Raw genomic sequence first — 11,918 nt, forward strand, 5'->3', positions numbered from 1 at the left:
AGGCCGAGGCGGGCGGATCACCTGAGGTCGGGAGTTCAAAACCAGCCTGACCAACATGGAGAAACCCTATCTCTACTAAAAATACAAAATTAGCTGGGAGTGGTGGCACATGTCTGTAATCCCAGCCACTCGGGAGGCTGAGGCAGAAGAATCGCTCGAATCTGGGAAGCAGAGGTTGCGGTGAGCTGATATTGCCCCCATTGCACTCCAGCCTCGGCAACAAGGGAGAAACTGTCTCAAAAAAATAAATAAATAAATAAAATAATGTAGATCTTGAAAGGGGGTTGGTTTATGCTGGTGTATGTACTTTCCAAAGTTAATAAACTTACACTTAAGGTTATATAGTTTGGCCAGGCGCGGTGGCTCACGCCTGTAATCCCAGCACTGGGAGGCCGAGGCAGGCGGATCACGAGGTGAAGAGATGGAGACTATCCTGGCGAACATGGTGAAACCCCGTCGCTACTAAAAATACAGAAATTAGCCAGGCGTTGTAATCAGAGCTACTCAGGAGGCTGAGGCGGGACAATTGCTTGAACCCCGGAAGCGGAGGTTGCAGTGAGCCGAGATCTTGCCACTGCACTCCAGCTCTGTCTAAAAAAAAAAAAAGTCATCAAACCAGATGACACAAATCAAATGACATTTCACTTCGTTTTGGTCCGTTTTGTTTGTTAGAGACAAGAGTGCAGCGGGGCCATCTCGGCTCACTGCAACGGCCAGCTCCTGGGCCCAAGCGATCCTCCCACCTCAGCCTCTCCAGTAACTGGGATAACAGGTACGCACCACCAGGCCCGACTAATCTTTTTTGGAATTTTTTGTAGAGATGGGGTTTTGCTATGATGCCCTGGCTAGTCTTCAACTCCTGGACTCAAGTGATCTGCCCACCTCGGCCCCCTAAAGTGCTGGGATTACAGGCCTGAGCTGTGTCATTTCATGCCGCGTGACACAGCCCAGTAAAAAGGAAGAAACCCCGCGGGTCCAGCGTCTACTCACACAGGTGGACTGATGGCTGATAAATCCCAGCAGGAGCCAAAAGAGGAGCCGAAAGAGCAGCCACAGCACCCGTCCACTCACACAGGTGGACTGATGGCTGATAAATGCCAGCAGGAGCCAAAAGAGGAGCCAAAAGAGCAGCCACAGCACCCGCATGTCCTGGTCCTTTCAGGCGCCCTGAGGCGACCAGGACAGAGGTGGAGGTGGCTTAGGGCAGGGGGGAGGGAATGGGACGGGGACCGGGGGCCGGATCTGAGTTGGGGAGGGGGAGGGGAGGGGGAGGGGGAGGGGAAGGGGAGGGGAAGGGGAGGGGAAGGGGGGAAGTAAGGGGAGGGGAAGGGGAGGGGAAGGGGGGAAGTAAGGGGAGGGGAAGGGGAGGGGAAGGGGGGAAGTAAGGGAAGGGAAAGGAGGAGAAGGGGGCTGTTGGGCACCTGGAGGAGGTGGAGGAGGAGGAGGAGAAGAAGAAAGGGTCTGGGAAAGGATCCGGTTCAAATTAAGTACTCAAGCGCTGGTGGAAGGCTTAGCTACAGGTCACGGAGAAGATCAGGGAAGCAACAGGACACGCGGGGCAAGGGAGCGTTGAGGCTTAGGAGCAATTAGAGGGAGACTAAGGTTCTGCTTTCCACCAAACCTTCTTCGGTCTGGGCCCTCCCTTAGCAACCCTGGGGCTTCATACTCCCTCTCCACCAATCCCTGATGACCCCGGTGGTGCCTCACAATGGACATTCCAAGTAGCGCCCGCATCATTCCAATGACCCCTCCCCCATCTCAGTCCCCCACGCTCCTCCCAAGGCCAGGTCCTCTCTGGAACCTTCACAAACCTGATTTCTGGTCCTCCCCAACCAGCTCCCTGTCCCTGCTTCTGGGCGCTCCTTCCTTCCTGAGCTCCCAGGGTTCCTCAAGGTCACTTTTGGCGACAAAACATAAAAAACAAATGATGGCAGGATGGCAGGAAGAACCTCATACCCAAGCAGAGTGCCAGGGTTTACAGCCTCCGCTCAGCCATTCATATCTTAAGCAACAAAACATCAGCAGGATGCGGAAGGTCCCGATAGTAAAACATCTCCATCACATCCATGTAGCCATCCGCCCATCAACCTGTATCTCAGGAACAAATGTACATACATTCGTTTTAAGCAGGCATGGTACATTTACAAAAATTAACCTGACTTATTTTGTTCCAGCAAATCTCAATATGTTTGAGAGCAATCCAATCACACAGCATGTTTCTGATCATATAACTGTGCTAGAAGTCAATGATTAAAAGCTAATTCAAAATTATTATTTGCTTGGAAATTCAAAGTGCCCTTATAAGACATAAACATAAGAAAGAATCCAAAATGAAACAAGATTGCCTTTCAACTCAATGATAAGATCATAACATGGCAATAAAATGTCTCCCTCTGGCCTGGGAATTCCTCTTTGTGGCACAAGGTTGTGTGATCTCAAATCACCCCTAACCCACCTAGACATTTTAACATCCGAAACCGAGTGATGATGTCCTTATCTATATCATCTTACTGCCTGTGTGTGTGGACTTTAAATTCTGAACCCAAATGAGGGGGAGAAAACCAAGTTGACTTTCATGATTGATCTCTCAGGGATGTCCAAGGAATCTGTGCATTTCAAGAAACAAAGTTCATCAGCTTCTCTCCTAAGGTATTTGCCCACAATACCCAGAGGGCTTGGCAGCATCGTGTGTGATGGGTGGGGAGCTCCAAGCAGGTGGGCAGGACCCAGGGGCCTGGTGACCAGGACAGACCCCCACTGTCCATCACCTTTCCTGGCCCTGTCCTCGGCTAAACTTCCCACAGGCCTTCTGCCCGATCACACAGAGTGTGCCCAAACTCACTCAGGCCTCTGGCAGCTGAAAACCACTGCTTTAAATCCCTTTACCATTTACTATGACATAAGGTTATTGTTAACAGGAAATATTCGATTGATGCTACAAATGGAAAGCCAATGCCTTTACCATAAATAGAAAAACAACCCTAAGAAACAAGCAAAACAAAAACAAAACAGGGGCTGGGTGTGGTGGCTCACGCCTGTAATCCCAGCACTTTGGGAGGCCGAGGTGGGCGGATCACAAGGTCAGGAGTTCCAGACCAGCCTGGCCAATATGGTGAAACCCTGTCTCTAATAAAATACAAAAATTAGCCGGGTGTGGTGGTAGGCGCCTGTAGTCCCACCTACTTGGGAGGCTGAGGCAGGAGAATAGTTTGAACCCAGGAGGCAGAGTCTGCCGTGAGCCGAGATTGCACCACTGCACTCCAGCCTAGGCGACAGAGCGAGACTGTGTCTCAAAAACAGCAACAACTACAAACAAACAAAAAACAGGGTTAACAAAACGATGGAATTCAATTCTATTTATATGCTGCAGCCATGTTCCAGCCCTAGATTTCGCTGGGCATGGTGGCTCACGCCTGTAATCCCAGCACTTTGGGAGGCTGAGGCAGGCGGATCACGAGGTTAGGAGTTCAAGACCAGCCTGACCAACATGGTGAAACCCTGTCTCTACTAAAAATACAAAAATTAGCTGAGCATGGTGGCGCACGCCTGTAGTCCCAGCTACTCGGGAGGCTGAGGCAGGAGAACTGCTTGAACCCAGGAGGCAGAGGTTGCAGTGAGCCAAGATCCCACCACTGCACTCCAGCCTGGTGACAGAGTGAGACTCCGTCTCAAAAAAAAAAAAAAAAAATGACATGAATATACTTCACACAACTGAACTGCACACTTCAACACGGTTAGATGGTAATTATCATCTTGTAAGTATTTTACCACAGGTTAACATGTTTCACAACCTGAAAAGGAAGTAATTATCTTCAGCTCTCTGAGTTCTAGAATTTGTAACATTTCACCCCCTGCTCCTTCCTGATCCGCACTGGAGCATCTTTCTTCTGTCCCTGCTCTACTCAGAGTTCACTTTCCCTTCCCTCACATCAGCTTCGTTGAGGCCGGTTTGAACTTAACGCAAAACATTCTCACTAATGACTGAATTCCCACCAAGATTTCCATATTATCACAGTATGCTTTTAATCTTCGAAGACATTAAATATTTGTTCTCATCATAGCTAAAATGCAATGCAAATCCCATCTCAGATGTGGGTCAGATACCTATGAATCTCCTGAGGTAGTCATTGAAATGACTTTTTTCTTGAGACGGAGTGTCACTCAACCATGCTGAAGTGCAGTGGCGCTACCGTGGCTCACGGCAACCTCCACCTCCCAGATTCAAGCGATTCTTGTGCCTCGGCCTCCCAAGTAGCTGGGATTACAGGTGCCTGCTACCATGCCTGGCTAATTTTTGTCTTTTTAGTAGAGATGGGATTTCACTATGTTGGCCCATCTGGTCTTGAACTGCTGACCTCAAGTGATCCACCTGCCTCAGCCTCCCAAAGTGCTGGGATTACAGGCATGAGCCACCACACCTGGCCTGAAATAATATCTTTCAAATTCTTTGTAGAATTTGTTTTTTCCTGATTTCTGCACATAGGATCAAAAAAAAATCATGTACTAGGATTTCGAGAGAAGCAATGGGTAATCTAAAAAGATGAGAAGAGCAACCACGTCTATCCCACAGCTACTGCTAGATTTCATAGGAAAGGTAGCTGGCCCAGTTTGGAGCTAGGAGAAATGTCAAACACACGAAGAAATGAGAGGCAAAGAAATGCCATCACGCATGAATGCTTCATGGCACCCATGATGTCCCTGCTTAGGAGGTAATGGTATAGATGACTAGATGACAAGGACAAAGATGAGAGGTGCAAAGTTGTCCAAGTCCAACAGCTCAACTGAACTTTCCTAAATGGAATTGTTAAAAAGTGGTAAATTTAAAAACTTCCCCTGGCTCACGTGGTGGCTCACGCTTGTAATCCCAGCACTTTGGGAGGCTGAGGCGGGTGGATCATTTGAGGTCGGGTTTTGAGACTAGCCTGGCCAACATGGTAAAACCCCGTCTCTACTAAAAATACAAGAATTAGCCGGGCATGGTGGCACACGCCTGTAATCCCAGCTACTCAGGAGGCTGAGGCGGGACAATCCCTTGAACCCGGGAGGCTGAGGTTGCAGTGAGCCGAGATCGTACCATTGCACTCCAGCCTGGGTGACAGAATGGAATGAGACTCTGTCTCAAAAAAAAAAAAAAAAAAAAAAAAAAAAGCAGCCCTACATTTCGGTTGTGTTGGTTGTAAAAGGAGAGACCCAGTAAGTGGGGGTTGTGCCGCAGATTGCTACTCACAATGGACGGGTCACTGAGGAGATCCGGCCAACTGGGTTCCCTCGCTGGAGGGCCAGCACACCAGACTGCAGGTGGCGCGGGTCAGCAAGGTACCAGGGGATGTGTCACACACACACCCCACCCCCGTCCAGTCACGCTCGGACACCCTGGGCTTCCGAGCAACCCTGCTCCCAGGTGGTGTGACCACATGAAGCCACAGACACCCAGCAAGGACACGCAGCCCTCACACCCCCGGCACCCCAGAAACAGTGACCTGCACCAGGGCTCGAGTTTTCTCTATGGAACCCACCTCTTAGAATCATCCAGAAACAAGTCACTCTTCATCTGTCCAGCAAAGGCCTGCTAAGAGGTGCACAGTGTCTTGAGTCCAAGCTGCGCCGAGGCGGCAGGACCCCCAGCCCAGCCCAGGACCCCCAGTAGAGCCCTCACCTCAGCGTGGAGGCCTTAGAACGTGAGGAAGGAGCTGTCCAGCATGGACGAGTCCAGGCAGCTTTCAATGTCCAGCACCTGCTGCCTGGCAGGTGTGGGGCTCGGGCTCCCAGCCACCTGCAGGACGAGGGCAGTGGTCAGCGGGCGGCAGCTCAGACCTGCTCAGGACAGGGATTAGAAGCCACCTCCTCAGCAGACAGGGCAGAGCCCGGTGCCATCTGACAGAATGTTCTAGAATGCTGGATATATGGGACATCTGCACCGTCCGTGATGGCAGCCGCTCACGACGTGTGCCACTGAACACTTGACAGCAGACTGGTGCAGCTAAGGAACAGAGTTTTAAATTTCATTTTTTTTTTTTTTTAGATGGAGTCTCGCTCTGTCACCCAGGCTGGAGTGCACTGGCGCAATCTCAGCTCACTGCAACCTCCACCTCCCGCGTTCAGGAGATTGTCCTGGCTCAGCCTCCTGAGTAGGTGGGATTACAGGGGCCTGCGACGATGCCCAGCTAATTTTTTGTATTTTTAGTAGAGACGGGGTTTCACTGTGTTGGCCAGGCTGGTCTTGGAACTCCTGACCTCAAGTGATCTGGCCGCCTCGGCCTCCCAAAGTGCTGGGATTACAGGTGTGAGCCACCACGCCCGGCCATCGTTCCATTTTAATTAACTTAAATACGAGCAGCCACATGTGGCCTCTGGTTCCTGCCACGGACTCGGGAGCAACCCCTCCTGGTCGCGGCTTATGCGCCTTCTCTGTGTGCTGCTGGGGTTAGTTTGCATGTAGCCTCTTGAGGACCCCACATGTGTATTTCTAAGGGGTGCGGCCTACCGTTTCCGTATGAATGGGAAGAGTTCCCACCTGCTCTATTCTTGGAAAGAGGCTGTGAAGGATTGGTGTGAATTCTTCCTGAACTGCTTAGAAAAATTCTATCGTGAAGGCTCTGAGCCTGGGCTTTTCTTTGTGGGATTTTTTTTTTTTTTTTTTTTTTGGAGACAGAGTCTTGCTCCGTTGCCCAGGATGGAGTGCAGTGGCAAAATCTCGGCTCACTGCAAGCTCCGCCTCCTGGGTTCATGCCATTCTCCTGCCTCAGCCTCTCGAGTAGCTGGGACTACAGGCACCCGCCACCATGCCCAGCTAAGTTTTTGTATTTGTAGTAGAGACGGGGTTTCATTGTGTTGGCCAGGCTGGTCTCGAACTCCTGACCTCAAGTGATCTGCCCGCCTCGGCCTCCCAAAGTGTTGGGATTACAGGCGTGAGCCACCGTGCCTGGCCCTTTTTAATGTTTTATATAGATGGGGTCTTGCTATGTTGCCCAGGCTGGTCTCAGACTCCTGGACTCAGATCCGCCCACCTCGGCCTCCTGAAGTGTTGGGATTACAGGCGTGAGCCACCACACCCGGCCCGGCCACTGGGAGGTTTCTAAGGGACTAACTTGGCCTCTTCACTTGCTATAGATGTACTGAGATTTTCTTCTGGAGTGCATTTCGGAAGCGTGCACAGCCGCGTGCTTGCTTCTTCTGAGTTATCTGGCGTGCTGCTGTGCAGTTGTCCGTGGCGTCTGCTTAGCAAAGTGCCCTCGTTCTTTCACGATTCTGGCTTCTGAGTCTTCTCTCTTTCTCCCTGGTCAGTCTAGCTAAGGCTGCTCAAGTGTGTTGACCCTTCCCGAGCAGCCTTTGGTGGACGCCTTTCCCTCTGGCTGCAGCACTGGAAAGTGGCGGCCCTGGGCATGGTGCCAAGGCCCAGGCTCCATTCCCACTACTCCCGGGTCCCCAGCCCCAGCCCACCTTGCTCCGGGACACCCAGAAGAGAAAGAGGATGGCCAGGTAGACGGGATAGACAACCACGCTGGACACCAGGCCAACAGCGACTGTGTCGACGCTCAGCGGGCTCAGCCTGGACACACGCCCCGTGCTGTGTGGAGGAGAGGAGGCCACACAGGTGAGGCTGAGGGGCAGGAAGGGCTGGGCAGGAAGAGGCTGTCCCGACCCCTACGGCACCCACCTGTAGGCAGAGTCACCAACAGCCCCGTACCACACGGCGTTGGCGCCCAGGAAGAGGCAGATGAGAAGAACGCAGGAGGTGGCCCTCTGGATGCGAGTGAAACAGCTACGAGGCAGCCGGTCCCATATGGAGAGCCAGATGTGCTTGTCAAAGAAGCCGCGCTGCAGCTCAGCCACCAGCAGGCGCCGGAAGCGCAACAGGGCTGCGTCGCCTAGAAGGCAGGGAGGGCCGCACTGCAGGAGGCCACGGGGCAGGACCACCCTGCCCAACCTCCCACGGAGTGGGAACATGGAACGAGGCCTTACTCGCGGCCAGCATCTCCTTCTCCACCAGACCCCCGTTGGCCTCCGTCTCCACCGAAAGCCAGTCATTGACCAGGAAGAAGGTGCTGTGTGCCGTCTGCAGGTCCCTGACGATGATGTGGTGCAGGAACCAGGCAGGGCTGAGCCCTGCAGAGGCGCGGGAGGGAGGTCAGGCTCGCAGGGCACCCCAATGCGGGGGCAGAGGGGCAGAGCTTGGCAGGGTCCGCACAGACCTTTGTTGTCGTGCCACACTCGGATCTTCTACACGCTACCCAGGCTGTGCTGGTGGCGATCCGGAAGATGTCCAGGCTGTTGCGGTGGAAGGCTCTGTCGCCGTCCAGGTGCCAGTGGCTGCTCCGGCTGTCCACCCCATACAGCATGATGCCCACGTGGGCCATGGTACCTGGAGGGCAAGAGGGAGGGGTGGGAGGCTCGGTCTGCTGCCCAACACGTGTGGCATCCCAGGCAAGTCATCTCAGCTTTGGCCTCCGCGCACTCAAGGAGCCACACAGGCAGTCCCGGCTTTGCACGGCTCTGCCATACACGAGGAGCTGCGGTTACTGCAATTTGTCCAATAAACAGCAGGACCTCAAGGACATGATTAAGTTACATGGAAAGAACTGTAACTTGTGACATGCAAACATGGCTGCACACGCCTCAGTCCACACCACAACCAGTGACCTGCACTGCACACCTGTCCACGCCTCAGTCACGCCACAACCGGTGACCCGCACCACACACCCATCCCTCAGTTCATGCACAGACTGCAAAACGTGAAGCTGTGTCACCTCCTCTCCCAGTGACAGACCCAGGTGACAGTATTTTTTTTCTTTTCTTTTTTTTTTTGAGATGGAGTCTTGCTGTGTCACCCAGGCTGGAGTGCAGTGGCGCAATCTCAGCTCACTGCAAGCTCCGCCTCCCGGGTTCACGCCATTCTCCTGCCTCAGTCTCCCGAGGAGCTGGGACTACAGGCGCCTGCCACCACGCCGGGCTAATTTTTTTGTATTTTTTAGTAGAGACAGGGTTTCACCGTTAGCCAGGATGGTCTCGATCTCCTGACCCCGTGATTTGCCTGCCTCGGCCTCCCAAAGTGCTCGGATTACAGGTGTGAGCCACCGTGCCCAGCCGACAGTTTTTAAAAGTAGGTAATCAAAAGAAAGAACTGGGAAATGAAGATGAAAGCAGCACGGAAATAAAAAATGGGAACACGGCCAGGTGTGGTGGCTCACACCTGTCATCCCAGCACTCTGGCAGGCCGAGGCAGGCGGATCACCTGAGGTCAGGAGTTCGCCTGGCCGACATGGTGAAAAATTAACTGGGTGTGGTGGCGTGCACCTGTACTCCCAGCTACTCAGGAGAATCGCTTAAGGGGAATCGCTTAAACCCAGGAGCTGGAAGTTCCTGTGAGCCAAGAGCACGCCATTGCACTCTAGCCTGGGCAACAGAGCGAGACTCCGTCTCCAAAAAAAGAAAAACGAAAACAAAAAGGGAATGCCAGAAGGGCAATTCCAATGAAAGGAAAATGGAGGTATTGAAGAAACAGCCAGGGGGAGGGTGCTGGCGCCTCCGTCTGAGAGACGAGCTATGCAGTCAGGATCACGGGTGGATGCACGGTCTCCCACAGTGGTAGCGATGCTCACGTCACTTGTGGGGCCACGCTACTGTGCAGAACGTGGGCTGCCCACCCTGACTGACTGGCACCTACTTCCAGCTAGGAGCTGTCCTAGTCCTCAGGACAGTAAGTGCTCACGAGGTCATTCCCAGGATGAACACACCAGCCCTTCACACAGCACTGCAAAAACTGCCTTGTTCTGACGCCTGCGACGAGACTCACTCCCAGAGGGTGCAACCAGCACAGCCAGTGAGAGCAGGGGAGGCCCTGCCACCCCGCTGCGCCCCACCTGAGCCCCGGCCCCAGCCTGTCTTGACGAGGATCTCGTACTTGAAGCGGCCCCGCTGCCTACAGAAGGGGATGGCGCGGCCCCGGCTGGCATCCAACTGGTCCAGCTTGTGCAGGATGGCGGCCATGACCATGTAGGTCACCAGGCACACAGCACATGTCAGCATGACGATGTAGTTTACATCCGCTGTCGGCTCCTGTGAGGACACAGCCGCCAGGCCCAGGAGGTCACGTGCAAGCTGTGCCTTCTCAGGATAGAGCCGAGCCCACCCAGGCCCTCCTCAACTCTGCAGAGGCTCCCAGGAGCACAGGGTCACTCACAGGAAAGACAAAGCGGACATGGCTTGGGGGCACGAAGAGGCTGGCGCCGAAGGCGGTGAGGTGGCGGGTGAGGCAGACGGCCTGGCAGGGCGAGGTCTCCTCCAGGGGCAGCAGCCCCTCTGTCCGTCACACCATGTCCTCCTCGCTGAAGTACTGGCACAGGGACGCGTACAGGCCCACGGACACCTCCAGCGCCGACCAGCGGAAGTGGCTGGAGAGGTTCAGATGGTAACTCCCCACTGGGTCTCTGCTCCTGGGCAGGGAAGGGGCAGTGGACGTGAGCCCAGGCTCCGCCAGGTTGGATGTCAGAGTCCCAGAGCCCATACCCGGTCCAGTCCCCTCGCTGCCTGCCGTCCCCATAGGGCCAGTAACCCGGGCAATGCTGACCCATGATGCCCTGCCCTGCCCTGCCAGGCCGGCCCGCAGAGCTCACCCCGGGGAAATGAAGAAGGTGTAGGGCCGGTGGTCGGCACCCTGGAGTGACTCTGGGCGGATCCTCCTGCTAGCCGAGCAGTTGTGCTCATTGGGCCGGGGCTCCGAGTGCAGACAGACTACCAGGTAGGGCTCGGATTCCTCAGACAGGTAGCGGCCTGGGGCAGAACGCGCAGGTCACACGCCTGCCGGGAAGCTCAACCACCCGGGGGACACCCACGATGGCCCTCCTGAGCCCACCCTCTGCCACGGGCCTGAAAGGCCATAGGAGCCTCTGCACCAGAGCTGGCACCTGCTTCTCCGTGGCCCCCAGCTCCTCTCCGGCCAGGCCCCCAGCAGCCCATGAAACAGAAAGCAAATTTCACCAGAGACACCCATGGAAGCCCTACGAGAAAGGCCTTCCCCCCAAGAACAAGGCCAGGGGGCCGCGTGTGCCCCACCCACTGCACGCACCGTCCAGCAGCGTATAGTTGAGCTGCAGATGCAGCACGGCCGCAGGGTTGCTGCTGTCCAGAGTGACCACAGCACCGACGGAGGCCTGGGGCTGGACCACAACGGAGTTGGCGGAGCTGCGGTGGCCCCGGGCAGCCCAGTCCGAGTTGTTGGGCACCTTCACGGTGATGGCGCGCTCTGAGGCCAGCCGCTCGATGGGGATCTGGGCGCCGGCCCGTGTCTGGAACGCCATCGAGGCCACCTTGGTGGAGACGGTGTAGTTGCTGATATAGCCAAAGGGAAAGGGATTGGAGTCCACCAGAAAGATGAGCTGCACCACGTCACTGAGGTTGGCCAGGGCCCTGCTGAAAGCCTAGGGGATGGAGAAGTGGCAGCCAGACCCTGGGGCACCGCCATAGCACAGCAGGCTCCGCGGGTCCGAGCGCTTGCCCTGGGCCACGATCTCCTCGCCCGCCAGCGTCAGGTGCTCCTCGTTGAGCACGCGGGAGCGTGTGAGGATGCGCATGAGAGCAGAGGTCAGGTTGTAGGCCTGGGACGCCACCATCCGCGATGGTGACTCGGCTCCCAGCTCTGAGGGCTGTGGTGCCCGCACATCTGAGCTGGCCAGGTGGATGAGGTCTCCTGCAGACAGGCGTGAGGTCAGTGCAGAGACAGGGAGGCAGAGGGAGGGTGGGGGCAGGCAAAAAGGGGGAGCCGGAGGGTGGGGGCTGAGAGAAAGGGGGAACCTGAGGGGGCAGAGAGCGAGGCACAGGCAGAAGGAAGGGGGAAGCTGGAGAGAGAGTGGTGGAGGGGGAGGGGGAAGGGGATGGGGATGAGGATGAAGATGAGGGGGATGATGGGGAGAGGGAGGAAA

At 55.1% G+C, this 11,918-nt stretch overlaps 1 protein-coding gene and 1 pseudogene across 8 annotated transcripts in view; both read right to left on the minus strand.

Moving 5' to 3' along the window:
• Nucleotides 1-5,649, minus strand: part of LOC129394133 (nuclear pore complex-interacting protein family member A9-like) — an 89,369-nt gene extending 83,720 nt beyond the window's left edge. For 4 of the 8 annotated variants that reach the window (XM_063598444.1, XM_063598443.1, XM_063598439.1 and 1 more), the window contains exons 1-2: nt 1,812-2,088; nt 330-462 (exon numbers count right to left, since the gene is read on the minus strand). Coding sequence is in view for 2 of the 8 variants with exons in the window: in XM_063598437.1 (XP_063454507.1) it covers nt 1,812-1,897; nt 5,517-5,529 (99 nt within the window). In the remaining 6 variants the exon portion in view is untranslated. The other 4 variants (XM_063598437.1, XM_063598438.1, XM_063598440.1 and 1 more) reach the window with 4 other exon arrangements.
• A 970-nt stretch (nt 5,650-6,619) lies between these two features.
• Nucleotides 6,620-11,440, minus strand: LOC117977915 (polycystin-1-like; annotated as a pseudogene).
• Nucleotides 11,441-11,918: the final 478 nt, after the last annotated feature.

The sequence above is a fragment of the Pan paniscus genome, chromosome 18, assembly GCF_029289425.2.
Source record: "Pan paniscus chromosome 18, NHGRI_mPanPan1-v2.0_pri, whole genome shotgun sequence".
Lineage (NCBI taxonomy): Eukaryota > Metazoa > Chordata > Mammalia > Primates > Hominidae > Pan > Pan paniscus.